General features: G+C 45.4%; 1 protein-coding gene across 1 annotated transcript in view; it reads right to left on the reverse strand.

The window, feature by feature from the left end:
* Positions 1-22,315, reverse strand: part of LOC144676509 (insulin-like growth factor 2 mRNA-binding protein 2) — a gene marked incomplete at its 3' end in the record, with an annotated part of 55,591 nt that overhangs the window by 25,624 nt on the left and 7,652 nt on the right. Inside the window, exons 4-7 of the mRNA XM_078536906.1 lie at positions 19,891-20,013; positions 18,944-19,079; positions 6,836-6,958; positions 1,057-1,125 (exon numbers count right to left, since the gene is read on the reverse strand). Of these exons, the coding sequence (XP_078393032.1) occupies positions 1,057-1,125; positions 6,836-6,958; positions 18,944-19,079; positions 19,891-20,013 (451 nt within the window). The remainder of the gene's footprint in view (positions 1-1,056; positions 1,126-6,835; positions 6,959-18,943; positions 19,080-19,890; positions 20,014-22,315) is intronic.

A 22,315-nucleotide genomic window follows, 5' to 3' on the forward strand; every position in this document is an offset into this window, starting at 1 on the left:
TCATCCCCACAATTGGTCCTATCACTTCCATCTCAACCTTGGATCTTACAAATTCATCACAGATTATTAGTAAACTTTGTTTCAACTCATTCACTACTCCAAAGCAACCCCCCAAACTGGAGGGCAGAGCATCATAGCCCAGCCCCTTTCACTGACACCTTAACTCAGATGTAACAAAGCCTTGCTATTCATAACATTGGCCAGTCCACCGCCCCACAAGCCCAGTCCACTGCTCTATAACCCTCACCTTCTCTTTAAATTATTGCTCGTCACCACCAGATGCGACAATTCCAATTCTCTCTTAGCCAACCTCCCAATTTCAACTCTCCATAATCTTCAGCTCAACCAAGCCTCTGCTGCCCGTATCTTAACTTGCACCAAGTCCCATTCCCCCTTCACTTCCATGCTTTGCTGTCGTACAGCTCCCAGTCTAGCAACTCTTCAAAATTTAAAAGTCTCATCATTGTTTCACAATCCCTATATGGCCTTACTCTTCTTTATCCGTTACCTCCTCCTACCCTACGACTCTCCGAGCTGTCTGCACTCTTCCAAGCTTGGCGTCTTGCACCCTTCACCCCATCACTGGCAGCCGTGCCTTCAACCTTCTCGACCTTAAGCTCTGGTTTTGCCTGCCCTAAACCCTTCCACCTTCTCCAAGATGCTCCTTCAAACCCACCTCTTTGGCCAACCTTCCAACCGCCTGTCCTAACATCTCTTTTTGTGGCTTGGTGTCAAACTTTGTTTGGAAGTGCTCCTGCGACACACCATGAACACTTCACAGTGTTAAAAGCGAGTTGTTGTTGTACTTGGTAATGTTTCCATCTGGTACGTTTAAGGTACCATTTGACTGAGGTTGGGGCTTTGTAGAGATAGCAGTGAAGTTACAGCAACTGAAGGTTTTTTCAGTATATGGGTTAATGTTGCTAGATTGAGCAGCAGAAAGGGTTAGGACAGTGGAGGGGAAGGGTCAGCGAGAGCTGTGTGCGGGCAGGAGTGGGTACATACGCGTGTACAAGGTTGTGCCTCCTTGGCACATGTTCAGGGTATGGCACTTACAGAATACGGCTGGGCCATTGTACCGACTGCTGGTGTACTATACAGACCACCCGGGTAGCACAGTTGACTCTACATTAGGAGAGGAAAAAGACATCAGTCATTCCCGGTTTGGTAAAAGTAGTTATATTTATTACATTCTTAAAAATTACTCACCTCTCCTTCAATCGAGGGTCATTTTGAAACAGGAATCAGGTGACCTGCTACCTCTAGTGGCACTCGGACAAGACCTGCTGAATGTAACACGCACAAACACTGGGACTGGGCGCTGATGAGGATACTAGACCATTTGATCTCAGTGCAGATCAGGCTGGTGTAAAGAAACTCCTGCCTATCTGCATTGTGTAAAATGTGTCTCAATCCATTCTACTGTGGGCATAGGTTATCCAAATTCTGACAGTGTGAGATAGAGAAACAAATCAATGTGTAGAGATAGGCAGAGTGAAATAAAGGGAAAGAAAAAAGACAGATTGAGAAGAAGGTGGAAAAGCGTGAGAGACAGAGATAAAGAGATATTTAAGAAAGAGGGATAGAGTGAGATGGAGATAAAGAAAGACAGAAAAAGTGACGTAGATCAAAACAGTGAAATAGAAGTAGTAGTAAGCTGAAATGAGAGCAAGCGCGCAAGAGTGAGATAGGCGTACCGTGAACAAGAGAGAAAGAAGCGCGAGGGGGGGTGGGGGGACGAGGGCAAAGAGAGGAGAGAGATGGGAGGGCTGGAGAGTACGTGAGAGAAACTGGAGGGACCGAGGGAAACAGATGGTGTGAGGGGTAAATAGAGAGAGAGAGAGAGAGAGAGAGAGCGCGAGCAAGAGCGAGAAAGAAAAAAAGAGGGCGGGACGGAGAGAGAAAGGGGCGGGGGAGGGCAGAGACCACCACACTGACAGTGACAGAAGAAAGAAATCTAGCATGATAATAATGTGAGCTGTGTGTAAAGCACAAGTACATTGGCTGTCAGGTTTCACTGTCCTAACATCGGTGCTGAATTAAAGGCCCAGTTTGAACATGACATGGAAGCACAGACCTTCAGCATAAAATAAAAATAAAAACAGAATACAACGGATGCCAGAAACCTGAAAAGTCCTTCAGAATGAAACTCAGACTACAACATAATGAACCTGCTCAGTTGGATAACAGAGTAGAGGACAATAATTGGTCAGACGTTGGACCAACGTGAAACCTCAGGTTTCTCTTATAATTAAGAGTCAATACATTATCTGCAACAATATTTGACTCTGGTAAATGATGAAGTGAATACCCTAAAACTTTATCCCCACAATCCAAACAGCCTCTGGGTCTAACAGTGTCAGTGACTTTTCCTTACTATCCTATAGGTTAGCCTCTTAGATGTGAAGTATCCCCTCACATTAACCGATACCTGTTTGAAAGCAACAATGGACTGCTCCCAACTCATTGTGAAGACTCAGAACCCTTTTCCTTCAGCAGTGAGGTGGGCATGATAGGATCTATGTGCACCATCCAACAGCAGTCAAAGTGTGGAGCTGATCATTTACAGAAGGTACAATTCCTTCCACCTTCTTTCAGAACTTTCCAATAAGTATACAAAATGACCCTTTTCTACCCCAATCCTCCAGCAAATCCCAAACCCATCAACTGCAGCTTTTTGGATCTTCAGTTTAATAAATCTCAGTGTTGTAATTCATGCTGACTCCAAGATCCAGTATCAACGTTCACCCCCATTTAACAACTGATAAAACCTAGAAATGACCATTGGTAGCAGTGGTAGATGAATGCCTGAAGTGCCTGCAGGTCAACCTTTAACACAGGTTGCCTCCATTAAGCGAGCAGGTAGGGACATTACTGGAATGAGCTGTGATCTGCTACAATTGGCACCTTCTGGCCTTCGTGTTTATCTGCCAGCTATTCTCAAAACAGACTTGGAGATAAAATTCAGATACGTTTTCGTGCTCTTTCCTGCTCAGGTCCTGCCAAGATGCAGTGATGTCCAATGCGTTTTTTGAAGACATTAAGTTTCTTTATCTTATTTATAAAAAAATTCTACACCACGTGACAACTCCAAGCAGGTATGAGGCTTCTTCTCCTTTCATGACAAATCCTGCTGAAGACCAAGTTACTGAACCCAGCAGGCAGTGCCTCACTGGAACTGAAATACACACATTTGTAGCTTTGTCTTTCCAAATCAAAACTCGAAAGGAATTACCAAAGTCTGCTTGGCCGCTGAATATCCTCGCGCCCGAGGCAGAAGGCTTATTTTTATCATTTCATGGGATATGGGTGTCACCGGCGAGGCCAGCATTTGTTGCCCAATCGTAATTGCCTTTCAGGGCAGTTAATTGTCAATCACATTGCTGCGAGTCTGGGGACACATGTAGGCCACACCAGGTAAGGATGGCAGATTTCATTCCCTAGAGGGCAATAGTGAACTAGATGGGTTTTCATCATAGTTTCACAATCACTATTACTAAGCTTCTCAATTCCAGATTTACTTTTTACAAAGGAATTAAATGAATTAAAATTCCACAAGCTGCCGTGATAGGATTTGAACCCATGTCCCTAGAGCATTAGTCCGGATTAATACTCTAGTAACATTACCACTATGCCACCATCTCCCCTTCCAGAACTTGAGCACATAATTCCAAGCTAACACTACTCCACCTGCTCATGTGAATGTAAAATGTTCGACTGCACAACTTGAAGAGCTGCAAGGATGTTTTCTAGTGTCCTGGCCAATATTTATCCCTCAAACAACATTATTCATTAACTGGTTCAAATTTTATTTGCTATTTGTGGGATCTTGCTGATTACAATTTAGAAAATGCCTCTGACTATGAAGCACATTTGGATGTTTCAAGGACGTGAAAGGCAATATATAAATGAAAACAACTTCTATTCATTGAATAGAAGTTTAATATTAGATGCTTATGTTAGCTTAAGCCAGTCAAATTGGAATATCTTTGCATCAAAAAAACGTCAATGAGGTTGGTCAGGGCAGATTTCTCCTCCAGGAACTGTGCTCCCCCTCACTTAAGAGCAGTTTTCGCACCATATTCCACTCAATAGAGTCAGGCCAATGGGTCTGTAGCTGGCAGGATTCATCCCTGGTAAGTGCATGTGTCAAACTTAGGTGAGGACAGGATCAAGATTAGCTATCAACACTCACGGTCTAGGATCACACAGTGAGAATGGCCATTTGGGCCAGAGAGCTGTCAGGACCTGTAGAATGGAAGCCAAGCAAGATTTAGACCACCAGTAGCAACATTTTGTCAGCCAATGTTGGTAATTATGGGCTTGATAGGAACTCTCAGGCACAAGGAGGCACCAAAAGAATAAGAAGCCTTTTGTTGGCAAGTGACCTTTTCTTATTCCCTATCTTAAACTACAAAATGAGTCAGACATCCTGGTCAGAGCTCTCTGGGAAATGTGTGCACTCTCCATCCCACAATGCACTGGGGGCTTCTCCATCCCATAATACCCTGTACCAGGGATGAGGGGCTCCATCCGTAACACCCTGCACAAAGGTTGGCAGGGAGTCTTCATCCAATAATACCCTGCATGGGAGGACTCCATTCCATAATACCCAGCACCGTCGAGGGGGGCTCGCGTAATACTCTGTACTGGGGCCTGCACCCCACAATAATCTGCACCGGGGCCTGCACCCCATAATAATCTGCACCGGGGCCTGCACCCCATAATAATCTGCACCGGGGCCTGCACCCCATAATAATCTGCACCGGGGCCTGCACCCCATAATAATCTGCACCGGGGCCTGCACCCCATAATAATCTGCACCGGGGCCTGCACCCCATAATAATCTGCACCGGGGCCTGCACCCCATAATAATCTGCACCGGGGCCTGCACCCCATAATAATCTGCACCGGGGCCTGCACCCCATAATAATCTGCACCGGGGCCTGCACCCCATAATAATCTGCACCGGGGCCTGCACCCTATAATAATCTGCACCGGGGCCTGCACCCCATAATAATCTGCACCGGGGCCTGCACCCCATAATAATCTGCACCGGGGCCTGCACCCCATAATAATCTGCACCGGGGCCTGCACCCCATAATAATCTGCACCGGGGCCTGCACCCCATAATAATCTGCACCGGGGCCTGCACCCCATAATAATCTGCACCGGGGCCTGCACCCCATAATAATCTGCACCGGGGCCTGCACCCCATAATAATCTGCACCGGGGCCTGCACCCCATAATAATCTGCACCGGGGCCTGCACCCCATAATAATCTGCACCGGGGCCTGCACCCCATAATAATCTGCACCGGGGCCTGCACCCCATAATAATCTGCACCGGGGCCTGCACCCCATAATAATCTGCACCGGGGCCTGCACCCCATAATAATCTGCACCGGGGCCTGCACCCCATAATAATCTGCACCGGGGCCTGCACCCCATAATAATCTGCACCGGGGCCTGCACCCCATAATAATCTGCACCGGGACCAGCACCCCATAATAATCTGCACCGGGACCAGCACCCCATAATAATCTGCACCGGGACCAGCACCCCATAATAATCTGCACCAGAACATGCACCCCATAATAATCTGCACCGGGACCTGCACCCCATAATAATCTGCACCGGGACCTGCACCCCATAATAATCTGCACCGGGACCTGCACCCCATAATAATCTGCACCGGGACCTGCACCCCATAATAATCTGCACCGGGACCTGCACCCCATAATAATCTGCACCGGGACCTGCACCCCATAATAATCTGCACCGGGACCTGCACCCCATAATAATCTGCACCGGGACCTGCACCCCATAATAATCTGCACCGGGACCTGCACCCCATAATAATTTGCACCGGAACCTGCACCCCATAATAATCTGCACCGGGGCCTGCACCCCATAATAATCTGCACCGGGGCCTGCACCCCATAATAATCTGCACCGGGGCCTGCACCCCATAATAATCTGCACCGGGGCCTGCACCCCATAATAATCTGCACCGGGGCCTGCACCCCATAATAATCTGCACCGGGGCCTGCACCCCATAATAATCTGCACCGGGGCCTGCACCCCATAATAATCTGCACCGGGACCAGCACCCCATAATAATCTGCACCGGGATCAGCACCCCATAATAATCTGCACCGGGACCAGCACCCCATAATAATCTGCACCAGAACATGCACCCCATAATAATCTGCACCGGGACCTGCACCCCATAATAATCTGCACCGGGACCTGCACCCCATAATAATCTGCACCGGGACCTGCACCCCATAATAATCTGCACCGGGACCTGCACCCCATAATAATCTGCACCGGGACCTGCACCCCATAATAATCTGTACCGGGACCTGCACCCCATAATAATCTGCACCGGGACCTGCACCCCATAATAATCTGCACCGAGACCTGCACCCCATAATAATCTGCACCGGGACCTGCACCCCATAATAATCTGCACCGGGACCTGCACCCCATAATAATCTGCACCGGGACCTGCACCCCATAATAATCTGTACCGGGACCTGCACCCCATAATAATCTGCACCGGGACCTGCACCCCATAATAATCTGCACCGGGACCTGCACCCCATAATAATCTGCACCGGGACCTGCACCCCATAATAATCTGCACCGGGACCTGCACCCCATAATAATCTGCACCAGGACCTGCACCCCATAATAATATGCAGTTTTGCTGCGCAGGGACACACGCCTTCAGGCTGTGAGATGATGATCCCAGCTCCCCATGATTTATAGCAAAGTCCGTCCGTTTGCTATAAGCGACTAGAAGCAGTGAAGAAGAGAAGGACACTCACCGCAAACGGACTGTAGGAAGGAGCAGCTCCACGGGGCCTACTTGTCGATGGAAGCACCGGCAGTCCCGACGAGAAAATCCCCAGGGCATTTAAATTCAACCCCGGGATCAAGTTTGCCTGTTGCTGAAAACAAAAGAATGTGCATAAACTGAAATGGAGATGACTGGTGTCTGCTGGGTTTCTTGCCCCTTTTTCTAATCCCTTCATTCTCTCTCTTTCCCCACAGGACCATTTGACAGACAGTGGCCCCTCCAGCTGCTCATCACCCAACTAACCATTCCTTACGTGCAACCGTGACTAGTACTGAATTTTTCGACCAGGGGTAACACTGAACATGGCTCCTGTTTTCACCTGACATCATTGTACACTTCCGAAGCCAGCAGCAGGATAACTGTAGTCCCTTTCCTCATTGTTGACCCACAGGTGCTGAAAACTAATTGTGTTATCACAACAGCGCATAGAAACTGTAAATCAGCCTGTGCAGGCATCACACTACGTTACAGATGCAGAACAGTCTTTAAGGGGCTGAATGCTTCTAAATGATAGCCTGAAACTAATGAGCATATTCCAATCTAACCAAACAGCAATTAAACTCTCACTGACCCCAGTAGCCTTACGCAGTAGCAATTAAACTCTGACTGACCTCAGCCTCTGTTTATTTACAAGCTACTGGACTTTGTGTCCTTAAAAGGGTACAGTTTCACCTTAGTAGCAGAATGATGCTTCCAACATTATTCCTCAGAACAGTGCAACAGTCCTGAGAAAAACTGTGTCACCTGATTAGCTCTCCTCTGGCATTGCTCAGTTAATCTATGATGGTTAAAGGTTCACCATAACAGAACATATGCTGCTCAACCCAAAGAGTAATCAAGAGCGAAAGGCAGACCACCATCTTACAGAAAACGACAGAAACACTTCACCCCATGGGCCGAAGACAAACTCACGTGAATGATTCAAGAGTGGGTTAGCAGCTGTAATTCAGGGTAGACCAATACTCACTTTCTAAGAGGGGGAAAAAAAACACCATTTACAAAACGGAACCACCGGAGCTAATGTTTTCATTGCTATGGGCTCACAGCCAACTCTCATGATGCATGCTTGGCTAGGTGCCCAGACCAATAAAAACATTAGCTCAGCAGGAGTTCTGTTTTGGCTACTGAAGTGAACTGTTCACTTTGCTTGATTGGCATCATTAAGTGGTTACAATAAATTGTTATTTCAGTGATCTCTTTTGTTAATGTCTCAGTGTTTATTTAGGCAAGGTTAAGAGGTGTGAAGTTTTTGAAGCCTCTATTATTCATATTGAAGATGATTTGCGAATGAATGTTTTATTTTCTTTCAGCAGTTCCACTCTTGCCATTGTTACGATATGGCTCTTTGGTTGTGTGCATAAGTGTATATGGGTAAATGGGCAGGAAGGGTCATGAGGACTCGAAACATCAAGTCTTTTCTTCTCCGCCGATGCTGCCAGACCTGCTAAGTTTTTCCAGGTAATTCTATTTTTGTTTTGGATTTCCAGCATCCGCAGTAGTTTTTTGTTTTTATGGAAGGGGTATAATTTGGCACAGGCAGTATGAGGAATCATGGGGATGGCTGGGAGGCATGAGTTGGCATGGAAGGTATAAGGGACCATGGGGGCTGGGAGATGGAGGCGGGTGTGAGGGGTGAGGGCTAGGACCTAAAATCTTCATCACAACTGGGACCACGTCCCATAAAATCGAGGTGGGCCTTCTAACTGGCCCGCCTCGGCACTTGCCTATCCTGCGGCTGCACACACACTGCTTCTGGGATGGTGGGAAAAACTCCATCCCACACCCAACCCCTCGGGGCCAAAATGTGTGTGTATTGGGCACCGTTTACCAAGGCAGATCCGCAAGCCGGGAAATGTCCTCACTGACCCTCCTCAGTACCCAAAATCCAGCCCAATGTGTCTATTTATAAAGCTAAGGGTCCCGTAATAAGGAGTGAAATATTCTTTCAGAGTGTGAGTGGGTCAGATTAACTTCTGAACGAGGTACAATTTTCGTTCAAAAATTTCAGAACTACGATGGGAATGAAACAGCTGGCAGAACCTCTAGTTATTCATAGCCTTATTTAACTGGTTTGGGACTTCAATAATCTTCAATTATGAAAAAACTCTTAAGAAAATAACTCTTGACATTTTGTGCTAAAGAGTTAGACAGTGTATTCAAACTCTTTGATTATGATATTGCCAATTCACTCATACTTTCTACTGAGAGTCACTGGACAGTGACCGTAAATAACCCAGAGCAGTTGTGGTAATCTACCAAAAGGCAGTCCCTCTGCTCATCTCTCCACGCCTCGCAGTCTTGCGCTTTCCTCTTCAGTTGCTTGTAGGAGCCTCCTAATTTTCAATTTGAAGTTGTCCAACATCGGCATTCTCTTTCTCCCCCTTGTTCTACGTCACTCTAATCTCCCTTCAACCACCTTCTTTAGCAAGTTCTCATGCCTTAGAATATAGCCAGTCCAACCTTGTTGCCTTCCCTTGGTGGCATTCACTAACAATCTTTCCTCCTCTACCATCCTGAGAATTTCTTCATTGCTCATGTGTTCTCTCCAACTGACCCGTTCCATCCTTCTCCAGAACCACAATTCAGAACTTTCTAGTCTTTGGATGTCCACTTTTCACAGGGTACGTGTTTCAGCCCCGTAGAACAAGACACATCAAATCACGAGGCAGGACGAATAAAAGAGAAGCATATTACCTAAATGGTGAGAGGTTGCAGAGCTCTGAGATACAGAGGGATCTGGCTGTCTTAGTGCATGAATCGCAAAAGGCTAGTATGCAGGTACAGCAAGTAATTAGGGAGTTAATAGAATGACATCATTTATTGCAAGGGGAATTGATTACAAAAGTAGGGAGGTTATGCTTCAGTTATACAGAGCACTAGTGAGACCACATCTGGAGTAGTGTGTACAGTACTGGTCATCTTATTTAAGGAAGGATGTAAATGCATTGGAAGCAGTTCAGAGAAGGTTTATCAGACTAATACCCAAAATGGGCTGGTTGTCTTATGAGGAAAGGTTGGACAGGCTAGGCTTGTATCTGCTGGAGTTTAGAAGAGTAAGAAGAAACTTGATTGAAACATACAAGATCCTGAGGGAACTTGACAGGGTGGATGTGGAGAAGATGTTTCCTCTTGTGGGAGAAGCTAGAACTAGGGGTTACTGTTTAAAAATAAGAGGTCACCCATTTAAAATGGAGATGAGGTGAAATTTTTCCTCACAGGGTCGTAAGTCTTTGGAACTCTCTTCCTGAAAAGGTGGTGGAAGCAGAGTCTTTGAATATTTTTAAGGCAAAGATGGATAGGTGATAAGCAAGGGGGAGATAGGCTATAGGGGATAGGTGGGATGCATATTTGAGGTTACTATCAGATCAGTCATGATCTTATTAAATGGCGGAACAGGCCCGAGGGGCCGAATGGGCTACTCCTGCTCCTTGTTTGCATGTTCGTACAATCTTGATCAATCTTTTCTTAAGATCTCTACTCATTGCTTTATTTGCCAATGCTATTCTAGTTCTGATTTATGTCAGTAACCAGCTTCTGAGAAGATGCTTCCCAGGTACATAAATTGTGATACCTATTGCAGCTGTTGACCATTCATCTTGACCTCCACTTTCCCACCATTATTTTTACCAATCTTCATAAATGTTGTCATTTTAACATGAATTTTCATTCTGTAAGTTTTCACCACGTCATTCTTTCTATCCAACAGAATCTGTAGATCTTCTGCAGTGTTAGCCACCAGGGTCTTGTCATCTGAAAATTTCACTACCTTCACCAATTGGACCTTGACGCCTTTCTGTACTTTATCTAGTGCTTCTTTTATCATGGCTTCTACACAGATGTTAAAGAGCAACAGTGACAGCAGACAGCCTTGTCTCACCCTGTGCCCAATTGCATTAGGTTCTGTTTCATCAAATACTGTCCCGATTGTAGCTGTCTATCCCATGGACAGAGCTACAATCATTCGTTTACTTCTCCATCAACCCAGAGATTGAGGCTATTCAGCATTCGAGCACAAACCCTGCCAGGATCAGTTAACTCAGTTCAGTATGAGGACTCAATCTTCTGGTCTAGACACTCAAGCACCTCATGGGAGGCAGTACCTGATTCAGATTAGAGAGCAGCCTGTGAGGCTGAATGCTAGTCTGGGTCAGCAACTCCAACGAAGGACAAGGGAGAGAGAGAAACTGGGGTGAGAGGGGGGTCAGAAACAATCCGGGACATTCTGGCTGTGCTTCAGCCTCCGTCCAGCCATTAATCATCACTGAACTGGCTGTGATCACATCTCTCGCTGATCTGCTCAATCACACTGTCCCTGGACTGAGACAGGCAGTGGTCAGATCTTTCTCTGATTCTCCTCGATCACACTGCCCCTGGACTGAGACAGGTAGTGGTCAGATCTCGGATTCTCCTCGATCACACGGCCCCTGGACAGAGACAGGCAGTGGTCAGATCTCTGATTCTCCTCGATCACATTGCTCCTGGACAGAGCCAGGCAGTGATCAGATCCCTCTCTCTGATCCCTGATCACACTGCTCCTAGACAGAGCCAGGCAGTGATCAGATCCCTCTCTCTGATCCCCAATCACACTGCTCCTGGACAGAGCCAGGCAGTGATCAGATCCCTCTCTCTGATCCCCGATCACACTGCCCCTGGACCGAGCCAGGCAGTGATCAGATCCCTCTCTCTGATCCCCGATCACACTGCCCCTGGACCGAGCCAGGCAGTAATCAGATCCCTCTCTCTGATCCCCGATCACACTGCCCCTGGACTAAGCCAGGCAGTGATCAGATCCCTCTCTCTGATCCCCGATCACACTGCCCCTGGACTAAGCCAGGCAGTGATTGGATCCCTCTCTCTGATCCCCGATCACACTGCCCCTGGACAGAGCCAGGCAGTGATCAGATCCCTCTCTCTGATCCCCGATCACACTGCCCCTGGATTGAGCCAGGCAGTGATCAGATCTCTCTCTGATCCCCCGATCACACTGCCCCTGGATTGAGCCAGGCAGTGATCAGATCCCTCTCTCTGATCCCCGATCACACTGCCCCTGGATTGAGCCAGGCACTGATCAGATCCCTCTCTCTGATCCCCGATCACACTGCCCCTGGATTGAGCCAGGCAGTGATCAGATCTGTCTCCCATTCTCCTCGATTACAGTCAGTGAATCATGACACTGAAATCTCTGGCAATATTCTAGCTGCATTATTGGGAGCCCTGACACAAATGCAACCAAGTCTCTGCTGGCTGTGGGAGCACATCTACTGACCTACCTCATTTTGCTCCAAACAATGATTCTGCCTTGACAGACCCAGTTACCGGTTTGATATACCGAGGAAATCAATGTTAACTCCACCATAACCAAAACCCTCTGCTCTCAAACACTGACTTCACCATAACACCACTCCCCATCCCCGCACCCTCAAATATCATCTCCACCATAACTAACACCCTATCCCCACCCGCTCTCAAATCTAGAATTCCCTGGATAACTAATGATGAAATGATTAAAATAAAACAAAACACACCTAAAGATAAATGTCAAGTTTGTAATTCAGTTGAGAAGCAAATAGAATACAGAATGTACAAAGGAAAAATGAAGAGGGGAAAGTAAAGTATGAGAGAATAGATTAGAGGTTGTTGATGTTGTAGGTTAATGAATCACATAAAAGAAAACCCAAGTCTTTAATAAACACAAATAGTGGTAAACTATTGAAAACAAGCACATAGCTGATTAGAGGCCATAAAATATCATCTTGTGGAAGCAAGGGGCAGACCTGGGGTACTAACCGAGTACTTTGCATCTTTCTTCACTAAAGAGGATTCTGCCACTGTTACAGTAAAGGAGGAGGTAACAGAGCAACTGGATAAGGATAAAAATTAAAAAGTACTTAAAAGTAGAAAAGTCACCCAGTATGGATGGGATGCATCCGAAGCTGCTCTGGGCAGTAGCACCGAAAATTGCAGAGGCTCTGACCACAATCTTCCAATCCTCCTCAGATGAGAGGGTGGTGCCAGAGGACTAAGGAACTGCAAATGTTACAGCCTTGCTCGAAAAAGGGAAGTGGAACATAACTGACAATTACAGGCCGCATTGAATTTGTTAAAACGAAATCGTATTTAATTAAGTTCTTTGATGAACTAATAGTGAGGACTGATGAGGGCTACTGAGGTTAATGTTGTTTCCCAGGACTTTCGAAAGGCATTCGATAAAGCGCCAAATAATACTTAATTGTAAAATCGAAGCCCATGGGACAATGGAGGATGGGTACAGAGAGCAAGCAGGCAGTCATGCTAAAAATATAGTTTCTTCAGACAGGAGGGAAGTGTGAAGTGGTGTCTCCAGCCGTTGGTATTAGGATCATTGCTCTTTGAAATTATGCCCTGAAAACCCAAGTCCAGGTCAAAGTTTGCAGATGGTACAATGTAGTCAACAAGGAGGATAGTAACAGGCTTCAGGAGGGCAGACTGCTTGAAATGGACAGGCGCATAGCAGATAAAATGTCATGAGAGAGCTGTGAAATGATTCATTTTGGAATGAGGAGAGGCACTATAAGCTAAATGATATGATTTTAAAGAAGTTCAGGAATGCGTCGACAAACTTTGAAGGAAGCGGGACAAGTTAAGAAAGCTGTTGAAAAGGCATATAATATACTGGTTTATCAATACAGACACACAGCACAAAAGGAAGTCTTGCTAAACTTTTATTAAGTTCCAGCTACTGGAGTATTGAGTCCAATACTGGGCTCTGCACTTCAGGAAGGATGTCAAGGACTTAGAAAGGGTGCTGTGCAGATTTACTAGAATGAAGTCCCTCATCCCTGGAACCAGTTACATGGAGAGACAGCAGAAGCTGAGGTTGTTCTCCTTAGAGCAGAGAAGATTAAGAGGAGATTTGATAGTGGTGTTTGAAATTATGGATAGTTTTGATAATGTAATTAAGGAGAAACAGTTTCCAGTGATAAAAGTGATAACGAGAGGCTGCAAATTTAAGCTAATTGACAAAGGAATCAAAGGGGAAATGAGGAACCCTTTCTTTTTTACACCATGAGTTGTTCTGAATTGGAACGCACTGCCTGGACTGACAGAGAAGCATGTTCAATAATAACTTCCAATGGGGAACTGGATAAATACTCCTCTATTCAAGAAAGGAGAAAGGGAACAATAGGCCATTTATTAGCCTAACGTCAGCAGCAGGAAAAAGGGTAGAATCCATTATTAGGGAGGTGGCAACAGGGCACTTGGAAAATCATAATGCGATTAAATAGAGTCTACACAGATTAATGAAGGAAAAGCACGTTTATCAAACCAGTTAAGAGTTATTAGCAGGAGATAATAAGGGAACCAGTGAGTTTTGTGTATTTGGATGTTCAAAAAGCATTCTGTGTCAACACAAGAGGCTGTTTCACAAAATTAGGACTCATGGGATTGGGGGTAGTGTATTAGCATGGAATAATGGGTTGATGAATGGACAGAAAACAGGAATAAAACGGGTCATTTTCAGGTTGGCAGGCTGTAACGCGTGGGGTACCACAGGATCAGTACTTGGCCCTCAGCTACTAACAATCTATATCAAGATTATCCAACATAGCCCATTATGCCTCTCTCTCCAGCCTGCGGACTCACTGTTCAAAATATTCAATGGTGAGCCTATCAACAGCAAATGCGGAAGGGTAACTGTCTGCGATTGGAGCAACAGCGTCAAGTTGAGTGGTTATGGTATATTCTCTCTCTTGCCCTCCCCTGCAGGCCCACTAAAAAAGGCACAGAGGTCAAGATGGCAGAGCGGGCTGGGGAGGCCACGCGGAACAGCAGGCGCAGCAACAGCACCCACCCAGCCGAGACAGCTGGATGGACAGGATGGAGTGGGGAAGCAGGTCACGGCACCTTCACAGCCACCCCACATTTCTCCTCGGTGATAAAACGTCAAAACCTCACGGGCCTCACGGAGAATGAGTGAACGTCTGTATGAGAGGGAGAACCCACACACACAACACACACACACACCCCTCCTCCCTCCCCAAAAACCTATCCACAAAGCAGGCCAGGAGAGGAGGAAAACCCAGGCTGAAAGGGTTTTGACTCCATTTTCGTACAAAGTCCACCAAGGCCAGCTCGGAGCGTGCACTAGAAGAGGCGAACCCAAAGTAAGTATTTGTTAAACCCAACTCTTAAAGCTTGGCCCCGGTCTCCACTCTTTCCCTGGTGACCAGGATTTGGGGCCTTGTCTGGCTCTCTAGCTCTGCTTCTTAAGCAAAAAGGAAAAAAAAGCTTTACTTGGTTAGCTCTGCTACTTGGCACTTTTTAGTGGTCATTTTTATTAATTACTTTTTTTTTTAATTATTAATTTTTGCTTTGGCTTTTAAAAAAAATTCCCGTTTAATGTGTGCCCAACCTTATCGTTCTGAAATTTGCTCATTGATCTCTTGCGTTGAGAAAAAAATTGAAATGTAGCCCCTCATATGAAAAGGTTGGACAATCCTGATTTATATCAATGGCTTAGAATATAAGAAATAGAAGGAGTGGTAGGCCATTTGGTCCTTTTGAGCCTTCTCGCCATTCAGTAAGAGATCATGGATGATCTATCTCAACTCCACTTTTCTGTATATCCCCACATCCTTTAATTACTTAAGTATCAAAAATCTATTGACCTCTGTCTTAAATGCACTCAACAACTAAGCATTCACAGCTCTCTGGGGTAGAGAATTCCAAAGATTCACAACCCTTTGAGTGAAGAAATTTCTCCTCATTTTAGTTGAGGGGGCTAAGTGTAATATCTCCAAGTTTGCTGCCAGTACACAGTTAAGTGGGAAAGTAAGCCGCGAGGCTGCAAAGAGTAATCCGACAGGTAAATGAGTGAGTAAGGATGTGACAGATAGAAGGTGAACAAGTGTGAAGTTATCCACTTTGGAGCAGAAAATTTAAAAGAAGCAGAATATTTTTCCAATGGTGAAAGAAATGTTTGCAGAGGAACTTGGGTGTTCTTTCACTGTTAGCATGTAGGTACAGCAAGCAATCAGGAAAGAAAACGGTATGTTAGCCTTTATTACAAAGAGATTGGAGTATAAAAGTAAAGAAGCCTTACTACGAATATACAGGGCATTGGCAAGACCACACCTGGAATATGGTGCACAGATTTGGTCTCCTTACCTAAGGAAGCACATACTTGCTTTCGAGGGAGTGCAATGAAGGTTCACTAGATTGATTCCTCAGATGAGGGGATTGTCCTATGAGGAGAGATTGAATAGATTCAGTCTACATTCTCCGGAGTTTAGAAGAATGAGAGGAGATTTTGATCTAATTGAAACAATTCTTAAGGGACTTGACAGGGTAAATGCTGGGAGGATGCTTCCACTGGCTCGGGAATCTAGAATTAGGGGTTCAGAGTCTTAGAATATGGGGTTCAAACTGAGGAGAATTTCTTCACTCAAAGGGTTGTGAACCGTTGGAACTCTCTACTCCAAGGAGCAGTGGATGCTCAGTCACAGAATCACAGAGTGCAGAAGAGGCCCTTCGGCCAATCGAGTTTGCACTGACACGTGAGAAACATCTGACCTACTTGACCTGACTTGAGGAGAGACTTCTTTACTCAGAGAATTATGACTCTTTGGAATTCTCTACTGCAGAGGGTTGTGGATGTTCCATCATGAGCATATTTAAGACTGGGATAGACAGATTTTTGGTATCTCAGGGAATCATGGGGAATGGTCAGTTGAAGCCAATGTTCAGCCATGATTGTACTGAATGGTGGAGCGGATTTGTGGGGCCACATGGTCTACTCCTGCTCCTATTTTTATGCTCTCATGTTCTTATATTCCTACCCGATTCCCCAAACAGTACTTCCAAGGTTTGCGATTTTGCCACCTGATCCCCTACAGCACTTCCGATCGCATCCAACTGTTCTCCTGAGGCCTGTGATATTCCTACCAATGTCCTGCCAAACCCAATCACGGTCTCTGAGGTCAGATCCCACAATCCAACCCAATTATATACCTTGAAATTAGAGCAATAACCTTTTCAGGCTCCTACTGCAGTTCCATCTACATTCTGATGAGGTCTAATGCCCAAAATCCAGGGCTATTTGGACCTCACCGTGTGGGCGCAGGCTGTTAACAATGTGCGCATAAGGCTTGCAAAAATAAGCAGGCCCTGAATTTCTTGGTCACTGTTTCTAACTTGCATCAATGACATGGAACAATTAATGGTCAAATATGCAGATGATATCAAAGTCGGAGCAGTTGTAGATTTAGAGGATAAATAATTAACAGGAGTTGAATGAAATAGGAAGCAAAAATGGACAATAAACATAGTCTATGAATGGTGAATGAATGAAATAAAAAGAGCAAAGGTAAATTATGAAAGAAAACTAATGCAAAATGTAAAAACTGATAGCAAAAGCTTCTACAAGTATATAAAAGGAAAGGGAGTAGCTAAAGTGAATGTTGGTCCCTTAGAGGACGAGAGTGGGGAGTTAATAGTGGGGAATGCAGAAATGGCACAGATGCTTAATCAATATTTTGCTTCAGTTTTCACGGCGGATGACACTAGTACCACAGTCATTGTGTATAGTCAAAACAGAGATCATTAGATTCTTGGGTGCTAAGGGAATCATGAGGTGTAGGGACAGGGCATGAGGTAGATAATCAAGCATGATGTTATTGAATGGTAGAACAGGTTCGAAGGGCCAAGTGTCTATTCTTGCTCCCATTTCTTTTGTTCTTATTTGAAGAGGCAAAGAAATTACAGGGCTATGGGGAAAGTGCAGGAGAGTGGGATTAATTGGATAGTTTTACAAAAGAGTTAGCAACAGGCACAATGGACTAAATGGTTTTCTTCTTCTGTGGTGTATCAGTCTATGCTGCATTGATCTCAGAGAGGTTGTTGTCACCAGTACTAACACTGCACACCTCAATGGGCACAAAGCTCTCAAAAAGAATGTGAAATGTGAAGGTAAACCCAAGGTCTGCGTGCAGCCTGGGACTTGAGAGCTTTCATGACGCAAAATCTGGTATTGGCATTAGTGAATAGGAGTGAGTCAGTGCGTGAGCCTCTCTTTATCAAAATAAGTGCAGCCCATGAAACTTTCAACCTTGTGCAGAATAGTTCGAACATTATTCAGCCATCGCATTGAAAAGAAAATGTACATATTCGGTGTTATGGCAACGGGTTGATAACAATGTTTCTTCCTAGTAGGCCTCACACTCTAATGCAGGGCCCAGTTGGTAATATATTTGTTCAAAGCTCATCTTGCACATAACACAAGCATAAACACAAGTTCTAAATACAAATCTTTTTTAAAAAGCAAAGTGTTTTGTTTTGGCTACGATTGTGCCAAACACTCCAGCAAGACAGTTTTGTGGATTCTTCACTTCCCATTCCATTGCTGAGGTGAGGCAGAGGAGAGTGCCCAGCTGGGGGGAGGTCAGGGAATGAGGGGAGCAGCGATTTCATCAACTGACCGGCTCAACAGGACCTGGAACTGTCCATTTGCCGACAGGAAGCAACCAAGCAGTGTGGCTGCAGTGGGTTGCAGGCCAGCAGGGGTGGGGGGTTTGCAGGACTGGTCTGATATGATCAGCGATGTAGGCCAAATGGCCTCCCTCCTCTGCCATCCAGCAGCTCACAACTCTTGCATTGTCTGCATCCTCGCCATTTGACACTACCCTGCTTCCTCTCATTTATTATGCAGGGTAATCCACCTCTTACCACTGCCATGCATCATATGTCTGACGAAGCATGGGACAGGCTGCTGCTTTTCTCAGCTGTACCTGTTCTGCCCCTCACCCACCCTTAGAGCAGCAGAGGTTCTCAGTTACCTTTCCACCATTACAGGTGGCTGTATGTTCAGCAGGCTAGGTCCATGCTCTGGGTCTCCCTCCCTAAACCTCTTTATCTCCATCTCTTCCTTTAAATGCCGCCCTTCCCCCACCCTGACCAGCCTTTTGGTCACCTTCCCAATCCCCTCTTTGCCTCAGTGCCTTGGGATGTTTCTCTATGAGAAAAGGGTGCAACATAGAAGGCAAGCTTTCTTTGTTAACCCCTCAGTACAGTTAGGTAAAATCCTTCAAATGGAACTTACATTCATAGCAGCAAGGTCATTTTCATATGCCTCTCTGAGTTTCTTCATAATTTCTACTTCAGCTTTTGAGCAGGCCTCAATGCTGCCCTTTACAGTGATGGTCCTCTCCGGATTATACAGCGTCAAGTCCTGTAACCTGACCAGCCACAACAAACATGCTTTAGAACGTGGACACACTCGAGCATACACACCTCTCCGACAGCTCAGCTCTACTACAACCATTAAAATGCTTCCGATGAGTGGGCTGACATCCGTCACACCCTAATGTAGGTCCCGCCAGGAGGCACTGTGGGCTTGTCTGACCTACCAATGCCCACCTCTCTTGATGTGGCGAGGTTCAGGGGCAGGGGAGAGGCAAGAGAGGGGGTTCTCCCCATTGTTTCGGAAACACCCCATATGTTTCCCTGGTTCGGATATACAAGGAGTGACACTCAGTACTGTGTGATGCTTCAACTGTGGTGACTGGGATCATACGCTGCATTTGGACTTCTCACCACCCACCCCCTCCTACTTTTAACTCCAGAAACATCCATTCCAGTAACATCACCAACTGACTTCATTGTGCGTCAGGGTTCAATGCTTACAAAAAGGATCCTGTCCCCATTGTTACCATGCTTCCGGGGCTCTGCAAGTCTGCATCTCAACTGCGTTGTACCTGCCTGGGAGTGTTTGGCAGGATAGTCAAGAGGGGGCTTTTGCTTTGTCTAATATGCGTTTGATGGGACAAGGTTGGTTTCGACTTCTGTTAAAAAAAAATCAGCCAGGGAGGGTCTGAATGGAACACAGCAGGATAATCCCTCACTTGGCATCAACATGAAATTCAGTAAATAAACAAAAAAAAAATGGCAGAATTCAAGAACTCTGTTTAAATTTGCTGCTGCTTCCTTCTGCACTGATCCCCTGTCCAATAAATATCAGCTCTACAACCAAGCACAAGCTCAACTTACGGAGAGATGGTTATTTTGGTCCCTGTTTCTTGTTCTATTTTCTTCAGGTTGCGTCCTTCTTTACCGATCAGCCGTCCCACAAAGCCGTTGTGAGCGAGGATTTTCAATGGGATCTCCTCAGTGCTAAAACGCACGGACAATCATTACACACACGTCCAGTCCATAGTCTTCCTCCCGCTCTCCACACTTTGAAAACCCAAGAAGCTCAGCATCACACTGGCGCACTGGCTCTTCTGTGATTTGTGCTGAGGCACTTTGCTGAGGCAGTGCAGAGGAAACTTTACTCTGTATCTAATCCATGCTGTATCTCTCCTGGGAGTGTTTGATAGAACAGAAGAAGAACAGAAGGAGGTCATTCTGCCCCTCGAGCCTGTTCCGCCACTCAATTAGATCATGGCTGATCGGCATCTTAATTCTAGTTACCTTATCATAACCCTTATTCAAAAAAAGGATGCAAGGATAAACCAAGCAACTACAGGCGAATCAGCTTCGCCTCAGTGGTGGGAAAGCTTTTAGAATTGATAATCAGGGGGGAAAAAATAACAAGTCAGGTGAACAAATATCGATTAATTAAGGAAAGCCAGAACTGATATTTTTCAGGGCAAATCTTAACTAGTTTGACTGACTATTTTTGATGAGGTAATAGGGAGGGTTGATGAGAGTAGTGCAGATGATGTGCTGTACGTGGACTTCCAAAAAACACTGGATAATTGCCACAGAACAGGTTTGTCACAAACTTGAAGCCCATGGAGCAACAGGGACAGTAGCAGCATGGATACAAAATTGGCTGAGTGATACGAAACAGGGAGTAGTTGCGAATGGCTGTATTTTGGCCTGGAGGAAGGTATACACAGTGGAATGCCCCAGGAGTTGGCACTGGGACCACTGCTTTGCTTGATCCATATTAATGATCTAGACTTGGGTGTACAGGGCACAATTCAAAATACGCAAATGATAAAACACTTGGAAAATATGGTGAACTATGAGGAGAATAGTGGTAGAGTTTTTTTGGACATAGACAGCTTGGCGGAATGTGATGGGGCGGAAGAAACACGGCAGATGAAATTTAATGCAGAGCGATGCAAGCGATTCATTTTGGTAGGAAAAACGTGGAGAGCCAATATAAATTAAAGGGTGCAATTCTAAAGGGGGTGCAAGAGCAGAGGGGAACTGTGCACAAATCAAAGTGGCAAGCTCAAAGTGATTAATAAAGCGTATGGGGTCCTGGGCTTTATAAATAGAGGCAGAGAGTACTAAAGCAAGGAGGTTATGGTGAACCTTTATAAAAGGCCTTCTGTACACTTTAGGATGCGAAGGCTTTAGAGAGAGTGCAGAAAATATTTACTAGAATGGTTCCAGGGACGAAAGACTTCAGTTACAAAGACAGATTTGGCTATGCTGGGGCTGTTCTCCTTGGATGAGAAGGCTGAGAGGAGATTTGATAGAGGTATTCAAAATCATGACGGGCTGGGCAGAGTAGATAGAGGAAAATTATTCCCTTTGTTGGACACCAATTCAAGGTGAATGGCAAAAGAACCAGAGGAAACATGAGGAAAACCTTTATTTTTAAAACTCAGCTCGTGGCCAGGATCTAGAATGCACTGCCTGAGAATGTGGTGAAAGTAGATTCACTCATGGCTTTGAAAATGGAATTGGATAATTGTTGAAAGGGAAAACATTTGCAGGGCTACAGGTAAAAAGCTGGGGGAGTGGGGCTAGGCAAGTACCTCTTGCAGAGAGCTGGCATGGACACGACAGGCCAAATGGCCTCCTTCTGTGCTGTTACCATTGTATAATGCTATTTACTCACCTTGGTTCTATATCCCTTGTCTAACAAAAATCCATCAATCTCAGTTTTGAAAGTTTTAGTGGCCCCTCCCCTCAAGAGTTTTTTTTAAAGGGAGCAAGTTCCAGCTTTTCACTACTCTTTGTGTGAAGAAGTGCTTCCAGGTGTTACCCTGAATAGCCTAGCTCTAATTTTAAGGTTATATCCCCTTGTTCTGGACTCCCCCACCAGAAGAAATAGCTTCTCTCCATCTATCCCATCAATTCCTTTCAATCATCTTAAACGCCTCAAATAGGTCATCCTATAATCTTCTATAGTCATGGTAAAATAAGCCTAGTCTATGCAACTTTTTCTCTCCACTTAACCCTTTTAGCCCTGCTGTCTGTTGAATCTGCACTGTAACCCCTTCATGGCTGATGTTCATCCAAGTGCATAGTCACTCTGTCCCAATAACAAATATTAGTAACTTCCCTGCAACAGACAAAAGGCTAGTATGCCTATAATTTCCTAGTTTAGCTCCCCCAACATTATTAAATAAGGGAGTGACATTGGCAAATTTCCAATTTATAGGGACAATTTACAAACCGAAAGTTTTGAATGATCTTGACTATGTCATCTACAATTTCCTCGTCCACTCCA

The sequence above is a fragment of the Cetorhinus maximus genome, unplaced genomic scaffold, assembly GCF_964194155.1.
Source record: "Cetorhinus maximus unplaced genomic scaffold, sCetMax3.hap1.1 HAP1_SCAFFOLD_1652, whole genome shotgun sequence".
In the NCBI taxonomy this organism is placed as follows: Eukaryota; Metazoa; Chordata; class Chondrichthyes; order Lamniformes; family Cetorhinidae; genus Cetorhinus; species Cetorhinus maximus.